Genomic DNA, 22,874 nt, shown 5'->3' with positions numbered 1-22,874 from the left:
AATACAGTTACTCATAATTTGTACTCTGATTACGTAACTCCGGTACATGTAATCTGTTACTCCCCAACACTGCCATTACAGATCTTGAAAGAAGAGAAAACATGCAGATGTTGTTGAAATTTGTCAGTAAATATTTAGTTTGGCCCACGGTTAGTCCCAGTTTTTAATTTTGGCTTCTGTGAATTTGAGTTTGACTCTCCTGGTATAAGGGGAGAAAGAGAAGAAGGAAGGAGAGGAAAGAAGAGAAGGAGATGAGAGAAAGAGGCAAGAGAGAGGGAGAAGGAAGAGGAGATTCTCAAACATGTGGATGAAACAAAAGCCAACTCCAGGTGTGTTTTTGAGGAGGAAACACGATTATAACATGGCTTAAATCTCACAAGAATCAATTTGGTTTAATATTGGCCCTTTAAGATATTTCCTTGGCCCAGAACATCTCTACGACTATCACAAAAAACAACCAGAAAACCTCCAATTTATCAAGTACACCACGGGCGCCCACAGCTTAACCCCATGGTCAGAGCGGGCGTCGGGGGCTCCACCTGTTACCCATGGGTGCCGTGGAGGTGGGTTCGGGGCACGGGCCGAGGTCAGCCGGTGTAATGAACCGGAGCAGGGGGAGCGAGGGATGAAAGAGAATCGCAGATAAAGATGGACGCCCCAACAATGACCAGCTATCGACGAAGAGACCCCGAAGACCCCCGACCGGACCCTGAGGCGCCATGGAAACACAACACAACAGAACAGACTCCAGCACAAATCAATGCACCGACGGGAGACGGCACTCTGGGTTTACAATACGAGCTACGCACAGAGGAGACGCAGCGCTACAGCCGGCACGAAAAACACACCATACACCTCATCTAAACCGGGACTAAACCCGGACTAAACCGGGACTAAAACAGGTCTAAACAGGGGCTAAAACAAGACTAAACCGGGACTAAATCGAGACTACAACAGGGACAAACCAATCTACTTCAGAACTAAATCAGGATTAGAACAGGACTAAACCAGGTCTAAACCAGGAGTAAACCAGGATTTAACCAGGACTAAACTAGGAGTAAACTCAGACTAGAACAGGTCAAACCAAGTCTACATCAGGACTAAATCAGGAGTAAACTAAACCAGATCTAAACTGGGACTATACCTGGCCTAAAACAGGACAAAACCGAGACTAAACATGGATTAAACCAGGACTAATATAGGACCTAAACCAAGACCAGAACAGAGCCAAACCAAGTCTACATCAGGACTAAACTGGGAGTAAACTGGGCCTAAACCAAAAGTAAAACAGGGCAAAACCAAGTCTACATCAGGACAAAACTGGGACTAAACCAGGACTAAACATGGATTAAAGGAGGACTAAGATAGGACTAAACCAAGACCAGAACAAGGCCAAACCAAGTCTACATCAAGACTAAACCAGTAGTAAGCCCAGGCTAGAACAGGACTAAAACAGGCCAAACCAAGTCTACATCAGGACTAAATTGGTACTAAACCCAGACTAAACCAAGACTAGAACAGGGTCAAACCAAGTCTACATCAGGGCTACATCAAGTCAAAAAGCCCCGGTCCTCTGCTCCAAGTCTTCACCTCCACTCCTGAGCCCTCTCCCCTCTCCTCCCCTCTCCTCCCCTCTCTCCTCCTCCCCTCCTCTCCTCTCCTCCCCTCTCCTCTCCCCTCTCTCCCCCTCTCCCCTCCTCTCTCTCCTCCCCCTCCCTCCTCTCCTCCCTCTCTCCTCTCTCCCTCTCCTCTCCTCCTCTCCTCCTCTCCTCCCCTCTCCTCCCCTCCCTCCTCTCCTCCTCCCCTCTCCTCCTCCTCTCCTCTCCTCTCCTCCCCTCTCCTCCCCTCCCCTCCTCCCCTCTCCTCTCCTTCTTTATTAGTTGATGAAGTTATTTTGAGTGTGTCCAGTAGGCGGCAGCAGAAAAAAACAGGTAAACAGGTGTGTCTCAATCATTTAATTAGGCCCAGGTGCGCAAACCAAACCAAACCAAACCAAACACAACACGCAATGTGACAGGAAAACAGAGCCACACCGATGAGGAAATTAATCTGAAACATTAGTTTAAGTTCAGTTAAAATAGATAATGGTGTAAGATCTAAGATAAAGTACCACTAATTTAAAATGTATATATATATAAATTATTTAGCATTTAAAAAACAATGAATTAATTTATTAAAAAATTTCTTAAAATAATGAAATATAAAACTTACTTCATATTAGTCATTTAAAATTGTATAAAAAAATAAGTTATATTTAGGATTAAAATTGATTGGTAAAACGATACTTTGGTTAAAATTGTAACTATTTAAGTTAATATGTAAAAGGTATATTATAAATAAATATAATCAATATTTTATACATAGTAAATATTATAATTTATGTATATTTATAAAAAATATATATATTTTATTTAGATATATCATAAATGAAATTGTAAAATGTAAATTTAATTTCATTATGCATATTTGTTTACTTTGAAGGTTTTCAACCTGCTACACTGCTACTGCTACTGCTACTGCTACTACTACTGCTACTACTACTGCTGCAGCTACCACAAATACTACTACTACTACTAAAGAAACTGAACAATTCAAATAAAAATCTTCAAGCTGAGTTGAGCCTTGTGTTCTTCCCTGTTTTTTCAAGTTGGACCTACAGAACTAAACCAGGACTAAACTAAAACTAGAACAAGGTCAACCCTCGGATAATATTAATATTATACTATAAACTTTACTTTGCTGAACAGCTGGATTTCACTTAAAAAATGACCAAAATGATCAAAAACATGAAATTAAAAAATGTTGGTCAGGTTCTGAGAAAATGATTCTCACACTGGGAAAGTGGAAAAGAGACGAGCACTAAAGCTTCAACTGCACCTACAAACAGGAGTTTTAATATGAAATAGATCCTTTAAAGGTGCACTGTGTAACTTTTTGGTTGAGGGTCCGTCACCTGCTTGTTTCTCTGGACGTGTCATTGCTCTGTCTAGAATGTTCCACAGTGTCACATTAAAGAGCTCTACTTTACATTTATTCAATTACAGGTGGTTTTATAGATTAGAAACACCTAGAAAAACTGTGAGCGGGGTCGCCTCTCCACAGATCTGACCTGTAACTTGGTCTGGTTTGGTCTCCATGAAGATAGAAAGGTTTAAAGCCATACTGTGAAACATTCCAATCAAAACAATAACATCTCCATGAAGAATATCTAATGGCACCTCCAGCAGAAAAGTTCCACAGTGCACTTTAAAAGCAGGTTTCCATCAGTGTCTCTTTGCTTCTTGTTGCTGTGTTTCTGGCTGTGCAGACTTTGACCCTATAGAACAGATCGATGTTTCCAGCGTGATCAGGCCTCTGGATCTGACTCTCCACACTCACTGCACCTCCTCACGCAGAGCCCAAACACACTCATCCAAAAATATGAACACAACACACAGCAGACGTATGGAGAGTGACAGTTTGTAACACAAATACATTTTGGAGCAGAGTTTCCCAACCAGAGGAACCTGTGACACACCAGGCCTGTTAGAATCATTCTTATACTGACTTACAGCTCAACAAATGATTATTTCTGTTGTGTGTTTTTGTGAATCATTTACTAGAAATGTAAGAATATTCAAATTTCTCGGTATGATATTTTTTCGATAAGCATCTCTCTGTACGATATTTATTTTTTAGTTTGTAGAGGTTAACAAAATTGTGAATATACTACTGTTTCCTTTAAAAATACCTTGACAAGACTTTGGTTCTGTCATAAACCAAAAAGTTAACATTTAAAAGTGCTTAATAAGAGATTTCATCATGTAAACTGGACTGAACAAAGGATCATGGTCTGTGTAGTTCAGGTGTGTCAAACTCACTTTGATCCGAAGTGTCCGGATCAGAAAACTCATGTCATATAAACCCCAAAAATAACAAGAAGTTCAAATATTTGTGCAGAGAAACACAAATCTATTACAGAAATCTTTTTTAATTGATGAAGTCTTTCTTTTACAAAATATTATAATATTATAATAACCTGAAAATATTAAAATAACCTGAAACTTTAAGAAAAATGCAATTTCAACACAATATTTTAACATGAACTTGTATGTAAATAGGAATAAGTCCATTTTTCTTGGAAAATCCTGCACTCGGCTCCACTTTTCTCATGTTGGACATTTTTCTGATGAGGGTGTCACAGTCAACAGTCAAAACGATCGTACTTTAAAAGCGTTTGGAAAGAGACAAGTCTTCATTTGTGCTGCTCTGGTGGGAGGGGCCACGTACAGAGACACTGGAGACGCTGCTGTGATAAACACCACAGAAAATTAACAAGATTTTAATAGAAAATATAATTTAAATATTTGAGTAGAAAATCAGCCGAGGGCCAGATTAAAGGTCTTGGAGGGCTGGATCGGGCTTTGACGCTGTTTAAATCCAGGCTCAAAACATTTCTGTTTAACTGTGCATAAAACTGAAAGGTTTTCATTCTGCACTCTTCTCTCCAATTTATGTCTCTCTTTTTTAATTTTAATCTTCATGATTATTTATGTTTTGATTTGTTTTTATTATGATTTTAATGTATTTCTTATTCTGTAAAGCACTTTGAATTACTTTGTGTACGAATTGTGCTGTACAAATAAACTTGCCTTGTCTATGACAATGAATGAGCAAACACTTGAGATTCGATATATCATGATGATGTACGATATTATTGAGAGACTTTTGCTGATACGATATCACAATATTTCAGTTATTGTTACATCCCTATCAGTTACTGTATATATTATATTCAGTATATATCATATTCTTGTACTACTGTTGGTACATTTACTAAAATTAAAAATAATACACAGTATATATTTGAAATCAGGAGTCTCCAACCTGTAGATCTGGAGTTGTCAGTATCTCTCCACCCCCTCCCAAGCAGCTCACCCAGGGATTTCTAAATTATACATATTGTGCTGAATAACTCAAATTTGATTGATTTGATGATTGATTTTCCTTTGTAAATGTATGATAATGGCTTATGGTTTAGAGACGTCTAACTGTACCTCATCATGGCTCTTATATTTACACATTTCTGGCGACCAATAAAACTAGTAGCATTTCTCTGGCATTTTTATTTTACAAAAAGTAGCTCACAGAAGGAAAAAGGTTGGAGACCCCTGATCTAAATGGTCATTAAATTCTACAGACACAGCACACAAAGTCTCTAAATACTCAATTCTGGAAAAGGGGGTAGGAAAAAAAATCTACCTGCTATTTTTGAGCACCTTGGCTATGAAATGAATGAAATTATGCTCAAATAAATAAATAAACAACAGATGGAACAATCATTTCTTTATCATGGTACTTTTTCTTTGGAACATTTTGGTTAGTCTTAATTGGTCTTAATTTGGGGTAGGACTCTAAGTTTTTTAAACTTCATCCTCCTCCTTTTGAGCACCAGGTCCCACATCTGTTCATATATATATCACTAGTTTTGTTAATGTTTTTGAATTTTGTTGTACCTGGTTCAAACAAACAAATAAATGAAATGAATGAATTAAGTAGTTAATAGTTTTTTTTTTAATACATTAGACATTTAGAATTGTCATTTTGTGATAATCAGTTTTAATAAAATGTTTTATCATCTAAAATTGTATTTTTTTTTTAAACAATATAAACTTTTATACACTTTAAAATGTGTTTTGATGACAGGTCTATGATCACCACCATTTCAAACAGAGTCAAATTATCTGAACATTCATCAAATATAAATGAGTATATGCAATCCAATTTTCATTGTATTTGTTTAACTGTTAAAACATAAACTGCAATTACATTATGTCTCAGAAAAATTGTAATCAGCTGCTGTATTATTCCAAAATTGTACAGTTCCTTTTAGTTTTTTATTCTTTTGTTTCCATCAAACTCTTGAAAAAGGCCACACTAACCTTCTGTGTGACCTGCCTCCGACTCCAGACCTCCGCTTGTGAATTTAAATATGCTCACTTTTCAATCTTACTACGCATTTCCCACCTTTAGCCTGTATTTATATATTTATTCCACATTTCTAATCACAACTTACTTTCATAAAAATACCCACGACCTTTGAGAGGATGCAGCGCCGCCACCTGCTCACCTGGAGGGGCATAACCTCTTCCATGTTTTTATTCATACTCCACTGGAATCCTATATATATATCACAACTCTAGAAAACAGACTAACCTATAGACACCGCCGCTTTACCTAGCCTCACCGCATTGCATTGTGGGAGAACTAATTAGCATGGAAGAGTGGGGGTCTCCTAGCCTCTTAGCAGCCCTGACCTGCCTGGCGCGCACACGCTAAGGCGGCGTACGGCGAGCGCGCCCGGGGCTCTGTGTGCGCCTGCTGTAGTCGCTGCGGTGTTAAAATGCAGTCCAAGTGATCAGCGTCTCCTGGGCTTTCAGAGGAGGGAGGAAAACGCGGATGTTGCCTTGACCGCTGAGTGTTTCACGGAAAAAAGTGCAGTGGATTCAAAGGTGCTGGAAAGGTTAAACATTAAAGTGGTTAAAATGGCTGCCATCTTGGGGAGGGAGGTATAGACGCGAGTGTGGGTTTTTTGGGGGGAAATTCTTCTGCACTGGAGTTTTTTTTAAGCTTGATTTGGATTTTAAAGCCTCGTTTCCATCGGGCAAAAATCTAAATTCCACACTGTAACTTTATTTAAGAAGGAGTAATGATGTGAATAGTTCCTAAACCTGAATCATTCTTAAAGCTGCACTGTGTGACTATTCTTTTCTCCATGGAGATGTTATTGCTTTATCTGGAATGTTCCACAGTATGGCATTAAACCTCTCAATTACAAAGAAGTTAAGCAGGTTACAGCACTACACTAGATTACAAGTCAGATCTGTGGAGAGGCGCCTCTACTCACAGAAGGAGTGATTTTTGATTGTGTTTTTGAGCAATAAAAACACCCGTAATGAATACATGCTGATAGATATTTTTAAAGTCATACCATGGAACATTGTTGGAAAAGTAACAGCATCTCCATGGAGACAAGCAGGCAGCAGGTAAACCACCAGAAAAAATATGCAGTGCAGCTTTAAGAAACAGACTCAATACTCAATACAGATTCCAGTAAGACTATTATAATAAACATCACTCTTTCTTTTTCTTCTCTTTTCTTTCTTTTCAACATGAATTGCTTTGAATGTTGTACCATGTGACGTTAAACTTGTCGATCTTGGAGAAAAGCAGTTGAAGTTACTGGTCAGATCTGTGGAGAAGTGACCCCGTGTACAGTTTTACAGCACAAAAACATCTTTAAATGAGAATCAAGATGGTAAGTTTAATGTTATTTACGATGTGGAACATCCCTGGCAAAGCTATAACTTCTCCGTGGAAACATAAGAAAAGTTACAGATTGTATCTTTAAATGTTCTATATAACACAAAATGAATACTTGTGAGCTTTAAGGCATGTTCTAATGTTGTTACCTGCTCAAAAACAGACCTGGAGTTGAGTTTTGTTTCATTCACACATGTTTGAGTAACTCTGCATTATCAGTCTGTCTACATCTCCTAAGCTCCAAATGCTCTGTTCCACCTTGTGATGTCATGTAGTGGTAGTTTTCAAGTTAAAAGCTACTTTTTTAACTTTAGACCCCGTTTACACTAAAACAAATCAGAAATCGGAAATGATCTGCGTCCAGACATGTTGTTTCTGTGTCCTCAATCAAAGCGTTCCCTGTCCACACAGAAATGCAACACCGCCTGAAACGCTGGTCACATGATCGGCTGGTGTCACGATGTCCCAACGACACGTGAATGGTAAAAGCAAGGAAGTCTGGAATAGTGGAATATGAGTGTTCTTTCTGTGACAGAGGGGTGTTCTGCTGATGGTGAGTCTGTTCTGTTTTCTTCTATTGTATTGGAGATGATTCATGTTAAACTTTTCAGAGATTATACGGAGTGTTTATATGAATGGACATATATTTTAGCCTCTTAGTGTTTTGGAGCTGAATTACTTTGCGCCGCATAAGACTACATCAGAGTATCAGTGTTTTCAGGCGTCCACACAGTGCCGGATCAGATCTGTACTCGGATGAATTCATGGGGGCTGGTGGTACCAGATCGTTCCGTCGTTCTGGAGTTGTTTTTAGTCGGATTAGTGTGAAGGAACACTGCATTCACAATGAAAACAACTTGAATATGTACTAGTGTGGACAAGGCCTTAGTTCAGTGGAAATTGGACATTTCAGAACTGAAATTATTCAAATGATTCTAGTGAAGGTGTGTGGAGTTTAAAAACACAGTGGAGTCCTTTCTGTATCACCACATGACATCACAAGAACAGAGTGTTTTCATTTTGAGAGAAGAACTCGCTTAAATATTGATGTTAAACGTGTGTAAACAAAACACAAGTTGTTTGTGATCAGGAAGCACCTAATTTTTAGGGATGTAACAATAACCGAAATATCGTGATATTGTATCGTTCTCACAATAATATCGTGGACCATCACAATATATCGAATTAAAAGTCTCTTTGCTTAAATGAAGAGTTATGGTGCATCAACAGCTAAAAAAAGACAGAGAACTACATAGACCATGATCCTTTGCTCCATTTCAGTGCAGATTACATGAAAAAAATAACAGTTCTAACACTTTAAAGTCAAAATATAGCAATAAATATCGTGAAAATATTAGAGATTTGGATATTGTCACATCGCTAATCGTGAGTCTCTCCACCATTTTGTGAGCTTTCCCATCGCAATAAATATCGTACTGTGATGTTCATACCGTGACAATATGATATCGTTACACTCTTACTAATTTTCTATCTGCACACTTATTTTTGCATTTTTTAGCTATGTTTTGATCAAATGGTGGGTAGTGTAATGTGGCGTGCCCTCAGAGCTCCGTGGATGCTGTTCCTCTGACTGTGGTCTCTGGTCCTCTCAGCTCTAACCAGCCCAGTCAGTGGTGGAGATTGGAGCTCATATGAAACACATGTGATGTCAGCTCCGTGCACGGCTCTGAGCTCTACATTCACCAGCCTCCCTCGTGACACAGAGGTGAAGGGAGGAGGCAGGGGCACAGACAGGGGCAAGGGCAGAGACAGGAGCACAGACAGGAGCAGACGTGGTACAAATGGGAAATATATCAAAACATGGATAATAGTGCAGGAGTTGTTTTGGACGTGCAGTAGTTCAGTGGACTATGCAGATGCAATGGACTATGTACAATGGAAAGGTGCACTGTGTGATTTTTTGGTTAGGGTCCATCACCTGCTTGTTTCTATGGAGATGTCATTGCTCTGCCTGGAATGTTCCACAGTGTGACATTAAACGGCTCTACTTTATACAATACAATAAAGTGTCCATAAGATCAAACACCTGGTGGAATGTAACAAAGTAAAAGTAAGTAAAGTAGTAAAGTACTGTACTTGAGTGAAAATTGTAAGTATCTGTGCTTTACTTAAAGGTGCACTGTGTAACTTTTCCAGTGGAGGGTCTGTCAAATGTTTTTCTTCATGGAGGTGTTATTACTTTGTCTGGAATGTTTCACAGTATGGCATTAAACCTTTCTATCTCCATGGAGACCAAACCAAACCAAGTTACAGGTCAGATCTGTGGAGAGGCGACCCCGCTTCTAACTTTATAAAAAGCTCTGCAAACTTTTTATTCTTTTTAAACAGCTACTTCAAGACTTTACTAGATTTTTTCATGCGATACTTGAGTAATATTCTGTTTTTGTACTTTTACTTAAAGATGCACTGTGTAAATTTTTGGTTAGGGGTCCGTTACCTGTTTGTTTCTATGGAGATGTCATTGATCTGCCTGGAATGTTCCACAGTGTGACATTAAACAGTTCTACTTTACGTTAATAAGTAATTAAAATTCCAATGTTCTTGTTCCCCAAAATACAATAAAGTGCCCAAAAGATCAAATATGTGGTGGAATGTAACAAAGTAAAAGTAAGTAAAGTAGAAAAGTACTGTACTTAAGTATAAATTGTAGGTATCTGTGCTTTACTTAAAGGTGCATTGTGTAGCTTTTCCAGTACTTTTCTCCATACAGATGTTATTGCTTTGTCTGGAATGTTCCACAGTATGGCATTAAACCTTTCTATCTCCATGGAGACCAAACCAGACCAAGTTACAGGTCAGATCTAACTTTAAAAAAAAAAATCTGCAAAACTTTTAAAGTAGTAAAGTACTGTACTTAAGTATAAATTGTAAGTATCTGTGCTTCACTTAAAGGTGCATTCTGTAACTTTTCCGGTGGAGGGTCCGTCAAATGATTTTCTAAATAGATATGTTCTTGCTTTGTCTGGAATGTTTCACAGTATGGCATTAAAACTTTCTATCTCCATAGAAACCAAACCAGACCAGGTTCCAGGTCAGATCTGTGGAGAGGCCACCCGGCTTCTAACTTAAAAAAAAACTTTTTACTCTTAGAGTACATTTTTAAACAGCTACTTCAATACTTTACTAGATTTTTTTCATGTGATACTTGAGTAATCTTCTGTATCTGTACTTTTACTTAAAGATGTACTATGTCATTTTTTGGTTAGGGGTCTGTTACAGGTCAGATCTGTGGAAAGGCGATCCCGCTTCCAACTTCCAACTAAAAAATCTCAGCATATTTTAAAAGTACATTTTTAAACAGCTACTTCCATACTTTTACTTAAATAGATTCTTTTTTCATGTGATACTTTTCTTTCTTTTTTTTTTTTCTTTTACTAATCTTTTGTATCTGTCAATTAAAGATGCACTATTTAATTTTTAGGTTGGGGTCCATCACCTGTTTGTTTCTATGTATATGTTATTACTCTATTTAGAATGTTCCACAGTGTGACATTAAACAGCTCGACTTTACATTTATTCAATTACAGGTGTTTTGTTTTTTTTCTTTTAGCTAAAAAACACCTACAAAAACAGACATTCTGACTGTGAGTGGGGTCGCCTCTCCACAGATCTGACCTGTAACTTGGTCTGGTTCGACCTCCATAATGACAGAAAAGTTTAATGTGTTTAAAGTTTAACACTGTGAAACATTCCAGACAAAGTAATAACATCTCCACGGAGAACCCATTTGACAGACCCTGCATAAAAAAAGTTACACAATGCACCTTTAAGTAACAAAAGTGAGTTCTTCCTCCAGCACTGCCCAAATCAGAACATATACTGTACACTTTTCCCAATTCTGAAAATCCACCAATCTCCCGTGATGCTCTTTAGTCCTGATCCTGCCGTGTTATTTTGAGTTCCTGTGATAAGCTGCTTGTGTCTGTGTCTCCTCCGTCAGACGCACACACACACACGCACACACACACACACACGCTGACAGCCGAGCACACAACCAGGAGTTTACCTCGTACAGCAGGCAGCCCAGAGACCAGATGTCAGACTTGAAGTTGTATCCGTTTTCATGTATCCTCTCCGGTGACATGTAGTAAGGAGTCCCCACTACAGCCGAGAGAGAGGGAAGAGGAGAGAAAGAGAGGGAGAGACGGAGAGAGAGGGGGAGCAGAGGACAAAAAGACAGGCATTGTTAGCATTTTTCATCAATATCACGTAGAGTGCAGGGAGAAGCAGCAGAGGAGTGGAGCAACTGTCTCCAAGTGTGACACCAGGTTTGAAAACTCGCCCAGAGAAAAATAAGTGGAGCCTGAGATGTGAGGGGGGCTGCGGTTTGGAGGTGTGCTGTGTGTGTAAGTGTGTGTGTATGTACTTGTCACACAACTTGTACTGACTTTCTGTTGACTCTTAATTCTGTGGTCATTTAAGAGCTCGTTCAGATCTGGGTCGATCCGCGGTGTTCGGATTAAAAACGGAGACGATGTATGACGAAGACAGACTTTGGTATTTAAAGGTTCACTGTGTAACTTTATCATTAAACTGCTGGCATGTATTCAGTTACAAGTGTTTTTGGATTACTTGTAAAAGATCTTGGTCTGGTGACATCATCTGCTTGTTTCTATGAAGATTTGGTTAAAGAAGTCCACGGTCCACAAGAAAAGTTACATACAGGGCAGCTGCGGAGTCTTAAAAGATTTAAAAAGGTCTTAAATTTCATGTTCCTAAATTAAGGCCTTAAAAAAGTCCTAAATTATGTTGTCCAAGTCTTATTTTTTTCACAAAGGTCTTAAATTTCATTAGTCTATTTTTTGTTTTGTGTATTCAACCGAGCTGCAGAGTAATGTTAAATGAAGGGAGGAAAAAAAACAATAACAACAACGTGAAATCTCACTCTTAGATTCTAGATATAGTTGTTGGTTTGTCATTATTAGAATTGGATCTGGTGGGGTTTTTTTTCCTGCATAATGGGTGCGATGTTGGTCTTAATTTTCATTTAAGTGGTCTTTAAAAGGTCTTTAAAAAGTTACATTTGGAGTAGTCTACCTTGGGGATACTCTGTACACAGTGCACGTCTAAATCCAGGATTACTTTTGTTACACTGATGATACTGCAGTATGTTGGACAGTGTGAAGGATTTAATTAACCCTCTCAGGCTCAAATTAAATTTTAGTAACAGGAAAAAAATCTGATATTTGGGGAAAATGATCATATGGGGTAGTAATATACAATCCTGACTTTTTTTTGAGAGAGACCTTCACATCCAATGTGTTCTGGGATGTTTCAGATTTGCAACATTGGTCCGGTGTGGTAAATTAACACTGAAGACTGACAATGATCTGCCTGGAGAGGGTTGCATTAGTCTGTTTTTTTGTTTTGTTTTGTGTACTCAAACGGGCTGCAGAGTAATGTTAAATGGAGGGAGGAAAAAACTGCAACAATGTGAAATCTCACTCTTAGATTCTAGATATAGTAGTTGGTTTGTCATTATTAGAATTGGATCTGGTGTTTTTTTTCCTGCATAATGGGTGCGATGTTGGTCTTAATGTTCATTTAAGTGGTCTTTAAAAGGTCTTAATAAAGTTACATTTGGAGTAGTCAAACGTGGGGATACTCTGTACACAGTGCACGTCTAAATCCAGCATTATCTTTGTTACACTGATGATACTGCAGTATGTTGGACAATGTGAAGGATTTAATTACGGGGCATTACAAAGATCACTAGTCACATTTTTATACAGCACTTTTCCACCTGTGAGGCTCAAAGCACTTTACACACATTACACACATTCACACACCAGTGTGCACAGACACTAGAGGCGAGGTGGGATAAGTGTCTTGCCCAAGAACACAATGACAGCATTCAACTGAGCTACTGTCGCCCCATAACAGCGATAGGGATGGGCAATATATATTACACAAGTATATTTCTTAAACGATTTATTTAAATACTGCAAATTAATAAAAAAAATAATTTAAAAAATTGCAGAAACATGAGTGTAATCTTCCAAATAAGAGTATAAAGTGAACTTTCTGCACTTTTGTGGTTCAACTAGTTCATTTTAAATGTACACACACACTTACCTCATGGATTTCTATCATTCTAATTATTCTCCCTGATGACTTTATAAAGCACTTTAAATAACTTTGCAGAGTTTTTCTGTGACAGTAAAGCAACAACAACAACTAGCATGTTAACAAGCACTTCCTGATTAGCAGACAACAAAACGCTTTCTAATTATATGCAGACAAAGGACTTCACTCAAACACAGGAGGAAAATAATCTGGTACAGCACCTTTAACTTGTAATCAGTAATTTGTAATCAGTAAAATCATTCTATGGGAGGAGACGAGGAAAGAGGAGACGAGGAAAGAGGAGACGAGGAGCTGAGGAGGGAGAAGATGAGGAGAAAAGAAGGGAGGAGACAAGGAGAGAGGAGAAGACGAGAGAGAAAAGAAGAGAAGAGACAAGGAGATGAGGAGAGAGGAGAAGAGGGGAGATAAAAGGAGAAGAGGAGACGAGGAGAGAGGAGACGAAGAGAGAGAAGAGGAGAAGAGGAGAGAGGAAATGAGGAGAGAGAAGAGGAGAAGAGGAGAGGGGAGAGGAGGAAAGAGGAGACGGGGAGAGGGGAGACAAGGAGAGATTAGACGAGGAGAGAGGAGACAAGGAGAGAGGAGACGAGGAGAGGGGAGAGAGGAGACGAGGAGAGAGAAGACGAGGAGAGGGGAGAGGAGAAGAGGAGAGAGGAGATGAGGAGAGGGGAGACGAGGAGAGGGGAGATGAGAGGAGACGAGGAGAGAGGAGAAGAGGAGAGAGGAGACGAGGAGAGAGAAGAGGAGAAGAAGAGAGAGGAGACGAGGAGAAAGAAGAGGAGAGAGGAGAAGACGAGAGAGGAGACGAGGAGAGAGGAGACGAGGAGAGAGAAGAGGAGACGAGGAGAGAGGAGAGGAGGAGAGAGGAGAAGAGGAGACGAGGAGAGAGAAGAGGAGAAGACGAGAGAGGAGACGAGGAGAGAGGAGACGAGGAGACAATGTGAGGACCAGGTGGAGTAAACAGAGACTTTGCTTGATTGTGATGACGTGTTTTTTGTTTTTTTTTTGGTTTCATAATTACAAAAAAGTATTATATCCCGTAGTCCAGATGAGTATTAGCTCACTGTTCATAGTCTCCTGCACAAGTGGCCCTGTCTGAGTGAAGCTGTGTGTGTGTGTGTGTGTGTGTGTGTTGTATGTACAGCACACACACACACACACACACACACACACTCGTCTCTTAAACATACAAACACACAGGGTCACATGTGATTAGCGTGGCCTGTGCTGATCTGAAGCAGCGAGCGCAGAGGGTCGGAGCCACGTCTGCTCCGCTCTTTAAACTTTCCTGCTTCTGCTTTTGTAACTCAAGAATCCCACAGTGCCACAGAGACTGGCAGGGCCCCAGAGCAGAGGGGTACCCGGGCGGGCACGGGGGGCGGGCACAGGGGGGGCGGCACGGGGGGGCGGGCACGGGGGGGCGGGCACGGGGGGCGGGCACAGGGGGGGGGCACAGGGGGGGCACAGGGGGCGGAGAGAGGGGGCATCACAGCACAAACAAAACCAAAGCTGGTCAATATTCAAGAGCTTTCAGTGTAAAAGTCCAGACAGCAGGTCTCAGAATACTTTAAGTTAACACGGCCACAAGACTAAAAGCTGCACTGTGTAACTTTTCTTCTTGTGGAGGGTCCTGGGATGTTCCACAGTATGGCATTAGACACACTGCTCACTACAGTTAGGTCACGTGATTCTGGAGTTTAAGAGGAAAAAGAAAAGTCCTCTAAACTCTAAACTACCTCTAAACCAGAGGTGTCAAATGACTTTGATCCCAAAGAGGCTGGATCAGAAAACTCATGTCATATAAACCCCAAAAATCACAATAAGTTCAAATATTTGTGCAGAGAAACACAAATCTATTACAGAAATCTTTTTTAATTGATGAACTCTTTCTTTTACAAAATATTCTAATATCATGAACAACCTGAAACTTTAAGAAAAATCCAATTTCAACACAATGTTTTAACATGAACTTGGATGTAAATAGGAATAAGTCCATTTTTCTTGTAAAATCCTGCACTCGGCTCCACTTTTCTCATGTTGGACATTTTTCTGATGAGGGTGTCACGGTCAACAGTCAAAACGATCGTCCTTTAAGAGCGTTTGGAAAGAGACAAGTCTTCATTTGTGCTGCTCTGGTGGGAGGAGCCACGTACAGAGACACTGGAGACACTGCTGTGATAAACACCACAGAAAATTAACAAGATTTTAATAGAAAATATAATTCAAATATTTTAGTAGAAAATCACCCAAGGGCCACATTAAAGGTCTTGGAGGGCCGGATCTGGCCCCTGGGCCATATGTTTGACACCCCTGCTCTAAACTAAATCATGACCAGTGTTGGGGAGTAACAGATTACATGTACCAGTATTCAGTTACAGTTACTGTTTCAGTGAGTGGTAATTGGATTACAGTTACTTTGTTGAAATAAATGGATTACACAGCGGTATGTTCCTGTTTTCACATTTGGGGCTATATCCCTTTTTTTTCCTTCTCAGTAATTCCACTCATTGCCGGACACTAAATCAGGTCTAAAACCAAGTCTAAAACCAAGTCTAAACCAGGACTAAACTAGATCTATATCTGGTCTAAAACCAGGTCTAAACTAGATGTAAACCAGGTCTAAAACAGGATTTAACAGGACTAAATCATGCCATGTGGACCGTGTCTCCTCTTCTTCTATCAATAATATTTTTAATTTGGTTCAGTAAAGTCTGGAGCTTTTTATTTTCTTTTATCAGACAATACATCTTATTTGAATATTTCCTGGTCTTTGCTTCTCTACAACAATCAAGTAATCCAAAGTATTCAGATTACGTTACTTCACTTTAAGTAATTTAATGGATTATGTTACAAACTACATTTTGGGGGATGTAATCTGTAATCTGTAGGGGATTACATTTTAAAAGTCACCTTCCCAACACTGATCATGACTGGTCCCACAGTACGTCTCGGACCGCCTCCAGATTTACTCCCCCTGTGCTCTGAGGGGCCTAAGACGAGACTTAAAACCAGGAGGACATTTTTAACTTTATATATTTTAACACTTTTTATTTCTTGTTTTCAGTTATGACTTACTGTCTGTTATTGTATTCAACTGTCTGTGGAAACTGTCATGTTTATAAAATGTGCTGGAGAAATAAAGTGGATTGGGTTGGACATATATATTTAGAATTTTAAACACTTTGAAAATGTATGCTTAAAATTTTAAAAACTGCCATTCAGAATAAAAATAATTCAAACATGTTTTTTTCAGAGTTAAAAAAATCGAAGTGTGAAATTTACGGCTTTTAAAACTGAAAATATGATGAAGTAAATGATGTTCCATAACGCTGGACTGTTCCGTACATAATCCACACAAACACACTATAATGAGCGTGATGTTGGTACATACTTTCCTGTGAAAACCAGCCACCACTCCACACGCAATTAACCAAACTATTACACCGCGCGTACTTAAAATCCCAAGTTGTATAAAAAGCAGCACTTTTAATTTAAGCGTGGGTCTAATTGGACTGAGAATAGGCGCTTTGGTCCTAAACGTGTGGAGCAATAACGAAGTGTTACCTGTCACTCCACAAATACATCTGCACAGAGGAGCCGAGCGCGTAAACAAGAGCCTGGGGACTTCTAATTGGTCATCAGCTTGTTTTTGTGGCCAGTTCCGAGCGCGCACGTGAAGAGGAGCGTGCGCGCGGGGACAATGTACGAGCGCGCACGTGAAGAGGAGCGTGTGCGTGGAGGGTGGGCGGTTGAGGTCTCTTGGTGCGCTCCCAACAAGCTCCCCTAGCATTAATTATTAGCTGATTAAAAGGAATTGGACACTATTATGCTTAAAAAAAAAAACAAAAAAAACACAACACGGTGCCGCATTCTAATCTAATGTACCATTATTTATTGATACAGATACGTTGACAGTCATGTTCGGATTGATTTTCGTTATTAGGAATTGCGATGACACAGTGTATTTGAGAGGTTTGGTCTGGGAGGTGAAGAGTCAAACACAATATAAAAGAAGGTCTAAATGATGTTGGATCAGTTCAGCGGCGTTTGATTTCAAAGTGACGATCTGTCCACGTGCACTAATTGCTGTTGGCGGTTCGTTAACTCTTACTGTTGTTTCAAATACAAGAGAGGTTTAATGTGCTGTGACGTGCGCTTACGGGAAAGACTCAGATTTCTGTTATTGTGATAAATGAGTATTAAAGACATTAAAGACGTTTGTAAAAGAAAAACTTAAACACGCGATCAGACTGATGTGCACGGTTTGTATCTGCTTTAAAAGAACTAGAGCTGCTCGATTCTGGAAAAAATCATCGTCATCACAATTATTGAAATCACAGTTATTCAAACGATAATTTTTTTGTTACACGATGCTTTTTTTCAGCATTTTTCTCTCAAAAAAAAACCAACCCCAAAACAAAACAAAACACTTGATAATTTATGCAAAACTTGAAATAGAAAATAAATATAGGTTACACATATGAACTTTAGAGCAGTTTTGTGATAATGTTATGTATAAAACATAAAATGAATAAAATGTGTTATTATTATTATTATTATTATTATTATTATTATTATTATATTTTATTTTTTTACTTTTTTAAATTTATTTTATTTTTTGTTTTTGTTTTTATGAGACAGGGACAGCGCACAATTTTTACATTAACCTTAACTGGATTGTATTTAATTGACCTTAGCTATCAACTGTACTAAAATAAACTTTGAACATGAAATAAGGCAGAAATACATAAATATGTCCAAAATAAACTTAATACAAAAATATTCAGCTGTTCCACAGTCTCTATATAAAAAAATAAAATAAAAAAAATAAATAAATATACTTATTTATATACACACACACATATATATATATATATATATATATATATATATATATATATATATATATATAAAATTAAATAAAAATCCCAAAAGAAACTATATTATGCTTTAATTTCAGCTCGATTATGAGTTTTGGAGATCGTTTGACACAAATCGAAATCACAATCAAAATGAAATTACTTGCACAGACTTAGAAGGAACTGTATTTTTATTTTCAGTTTAATAGAGATGCCCAAACTCTAGTCATTTGTGAGGTAAACATGTTGCACTGATCCAGCTTTTTCAGTTCCATTACAGTATTGATACCTTTAAGTATCTGCTGATACACGATATTAACCAGTGCCAATGTTGGGAGGGAAAACGTATTACATAAGAAATCTAATGATGTTCTGTAACTGTTATTAATCCTTCACATCACGACTGAACATCGACTGAACAGGAGGAGTAAAGGCTCAAACATTATGAGACGTTCTAGATCAAACCTGAGCCACATATGGTCCTATGGTCGACTCTGACCAGTGCACTTAAAACAATCTGGAATTACAAAATAAACATATTTGATCATTTTACCTCAAGCTGCACTGCTTTTATTTTAGAGGTGTTTTTTTTTTTTTTTTTTTTTTTATGGCATTTTTAAGGCAACCTCACTTTTTCATTGCTTGCCATAACAAACTCTTCCCAGGCTGAGCAGCTCATCAAAACAATGATATTTACAGATTTTTATAAACCATATTATGCAGAATTGAGTTAAGCATTTTGGTCTCCACAATATTTTCTGTTTCTCATGTGGCCCAGCCCTTTTCTAGGCCAAAATCAATCTGTAAATCATCATAATGCATTTAATTAAAGGCCTAACAAGGATAACGGCTTAACCAATATCATGGAACCGATACCGAACCGGCTCCAGTATCCGATACCAGTATCAGTATGGATGCATCCTCACTGATTTATACTTAATTACAAAAAAAATCGGACATGGTGGAAGTTGTTTGGTGTTTTGGTTTGACACGATTATCCAAAAAAGTGAAACAATGCACAATTTTTAAATAACTTTTCAGTAAAACAGCCTTCGTCAGATCAGTTTTCTTTCTTTGGACCACAGTACACAGCAAAAACTGGAGGGTTAAATATTTCAGAGTTGTTTTTAACACCAAAAGTGTTATTTTAACTACTTGAAAATTAAATGGGGGTTTGAGTCGGGGTTATTTGTCAGAGTTGATGTTGTTGAGGTTAATTCAACTTCCTCTAGTGTTAATTCAACTTTTCTTAGTGTTAATTTGGCTCCTCCCATTCACCACTTCAAACTCCCATGAGAGAAGACCAGTTTGAACCAGTTTTGTTCATAATTTCATCTTAAATAAACAAAATAAAGTAAAGATAAAATAAAACAAAACTCTCTGTGTTGTTTAGCTAAATCAGAATAACTCTACAAAGTGTTATCCGTTTACTCTCAAAACGTTAATGTAACTCTGGATTTCGGGGTTTAACAGGAACTTTGGTCCAGTGTTACATAATTAACATTTCCAAAAATGTTAAATTAACTCTAGAACAGACTGGACTCATATAAACTCTGAGAAATTGATTCTGTGTGAGTCAATTTTAACACTCCACTTTTTGCTGTGTATGAGACATATATGACGGTGGATGATCCAATCAGAAAGCAGAATGAGCCTCACATGACTCAAAGCTGAAATCCAGTTGGTTTAAACCCACTGTAGAAGGAAGGAGAGCCTCTGCTGTTGGAGTGTGTGATGTCCGTATACTGAGAACAAGAAAAGTTTAAGGCACTGGTCAAACGCTTCTAATTTAACGACCAAAGACTCAGTAAACACGCCGCCCCTGAACGCACCGTCACAAACCACACTGCAGACATACACACTGATGTAAATGTACAAAACTTAACTAAGACCTGACATACAAGATTCAAAATGTTTCCCAAATGAAACTGTAAAAAGTGGGTGTAAACCGTCCTGGTCCCCTCGGAGTCTCCAGCAGCAGAGTTACAGTCGGAGTCTGTAGTTGTAATGAGTTTGATGATAATAATTATTTACAGCCTGGGCTCCCTGAGGTGCTCCTCTCTTCCTTCCCTCATTGTTAACACCCTTCTCATTACAGGTGCTAATTACAGGTGCATTATACTGATGAGTGCCAACTGGATCCAGACAGACACAAGGCCACTTTTGTCTCCGACGCACAACTTAAATGTGTTTTTGTACTTTTATTTGGCAAAGTAAAGATCAGTATTTTTAAAGTGATTTTGTAAAGGTTAATTTTGTGTGTTTTCAACTTTTAATTATGTGAAAAGAAGCTGGAAAATGTTGTACAAAGACGACAAACTCAACTTTGATTCTAAATAAAATGCTTGATGTGTGTGTTCAGTAGAATGTCATTTACAATAATCGTTCCTTAAAGGTTCTGTATGACACAAAACGGACTATAATGGGCTATAATGTTCTCTCCTCAAAAACAGAGCTGGAGTTGTGTTTTGTTTCATTCACACATGTTTGAGTAACTTTCTACTATTGATCTGTCTACATCCCCAAAGCTCAAAATGCTCTGTTCCATCTTCTGATGTCATCAAGTGGTACTTTTCAAGTTAACAGTTTTTTTGTTTTGTTTTTTTTTTTAATAGAAAGAGATTGTAGAACAGCTGGATATAATATATAGTTCATTTTGGACACATTTATGTTTTTCTAGGCCGTATTTCATGTTCAAAGTTTATTTTATTCATTTTATGTTTAATACATCGCAAAACCGCACAAAAAATAGGAACATATTTGTAGCATATATTTGTTTTCAATTTGTAAGTTTTGCGCAAATGATCAATAACAAAGTGTTTTTGTTTTTTTTTAGAGAGAGAAATGCTGAAATGTTGCTGACTGAAGTGCTGATTTCAACATAGTTTGCTTTGTAGTTTACCAAATACGTACTAAAGCATTATGACAGATTTTTGAGCGCCATGTACCACAGAAAATCGATTCGAGGTCAATAAGCACAACCAGAATTAATACCGTATTTTCGGCACTATTAGGTGCTCTGGATTATAAAGTGCACTGTCATTAAATGGTCTATTTTAGAATTTTTTTCACAAATAAACCCCGTGGGACTTTAAATGAAACCCAACAGTGTGATGGGTGAGTGGTTTTGTTTGTTTGTGGTGTTCACGGTGACTCTGGGCTTTGTTCAGTTGTGGCGTGTAGGGAGGGTGCTGTCTGGGACCAACGGATTGTCGGCGTGTTCACAGTGACTCAGTTGTTCAGTTGTGACTAGAAGTGGCACATTGCCGTCTCCCTACTCCCTACAACTGTAAAACTCGCTCTTATGTAACAGATAATACTCCCTACAACTGTAGAACTGCTCTTATGTAACAGATAATACTCCCTACAACTGTACAACTCACCCTCGTGTAACAGATAATACTCCCTACAACTGTACAACTCGCTCTTATGTAAGAGATAATACTCCCTACAACTGTACAAATAGGGTACATAAGGATTTTAAGGCGCACTGTCAATTTTTGAGAAAATTAAAGGATTTGAAGTGCGTCTTATAGTCCGAAAAGTACAGTAGTTTAATTCCGCAGCCCTCCCAAAGTGTATTTCTTTCAAAAACTCTCTTGTAACTTCTCTTCGCCGCCATCACTGACTCATTGTTGCATTTTTGTCTGTAAAACTTGTGCACGTTTTCACTCTCCTCCGCTCGTCTCTGTATCCGTGCGCTAATGTATGTGTATAGGCGACGGCGTGAGTCCATGTGCGTGTGTGTGTGTGTGTGTGTGTGTGTGTGCATGTGTGTGCTGTGTGTGTGTGTGTGTGTGTGTGTGTGTGCGCGGGGAGCGTGCGCGTCAAGGCTGCAGCTGTCATCCTCACGCCCAGACCCCACTGCTCACTGCTGCTGTGGTCTCATTACAGGGACACAGACAGCGACTCCTCTCCTCCTCCTCCTCCTCCTCCCCTCCTCCTCTCCTCCCTCTCTCCTCTCCTCTCTTTCTGTCATGTTGTCATCTTTCGTAGTCGGTTCGCTGTTACTTGCGGGTGCCATTTTCTTCCCTCTTCTTTCTTCAGTCTCTACATAAAACTGTGTAGCATTGATAGACACTGTCAGTTTTTTTTTTTTTTTTTCCACTGGCAACTTCCTGGTATTGAAATGTAAGTCCGAGGGATGTTTCCAGACTGATACTGGTTTCAAATATCGGTGCAGATACTTATACTGAGATCGGCCTTTTTATTGGAAGTAATTAGATGATTTACAGGATGATTTTGGCAGAAAAGTCTCATAATGTTTGAACTTTTATACACACGAAGCTGCTGAAGATGGCTAATAATCCCTACAACTGATAATACTCCCTACAACTATACAACTCATGCTTATGTAACAGATAATACTTCCTACAACTGATAATAATCCCTACAACTGTACAACATCTCACACTTATGTAACATATAATACTCCCTACAACTGTACAACAACTCACCCTAATGTAAGAAATAGCCCTGTGTCCTGTCAATCATCATATCATTGTTTTAATACGACCTCTTGTATAAAGGTGTTTTAAAGGTGAAATGTGTAACTTTTCTGCTTGTCTCTATGGAGATGAGAGCTTTAACCTAGAATGTTCCACAGTG

The 22,874-nt window shown here is 38.6% G+C and overlaps 1 protein-coding gene across 1 annotated transcript in view; it reads right to left on the bottom strand.

The window, feature by feature from the left end:
* Positions 1-22,874, bottom strand: part of nek7 (NIMA-related kinase 7) — a 223,321-nt gene that overhangs the window by 42,744 nt on the left and 157,703 nt on the right. The window contains exon 8 of the mRNA XM_020927750.2: positions 11,330-11,424. Coding sequence (XP_020783409.1) covers positions 11,330-11,424 — 95 coding nt within the window. The remainder of the gene's footprint in view (positions 1-11,329; positions 11,425-22,874) is intronic.

Source organism: Boleophthalmus pectinirostris, unplaced genomic scaffold (genome assembly GCF_026225935.1).
Source record: "Boleophthalmus pectinirostris isolate CB_2022bp ecotype Guang Dong unplaced genomic scaffold, ASM2622593v1 HiC_scaffold_7, whole genome shotgun sequence".
Lineage (NCBI taxonomy): Eukaryota > Metazoa > Chordata > Actinopteri > Gobiiformes > Gobiidae > Boleophthalmus > Boleophthalmus pectinirostris.
Note: the sequence above shows the minus strand (reverse complement) of the source record. Positions and strands in the feature narration are given on the sequence as shown.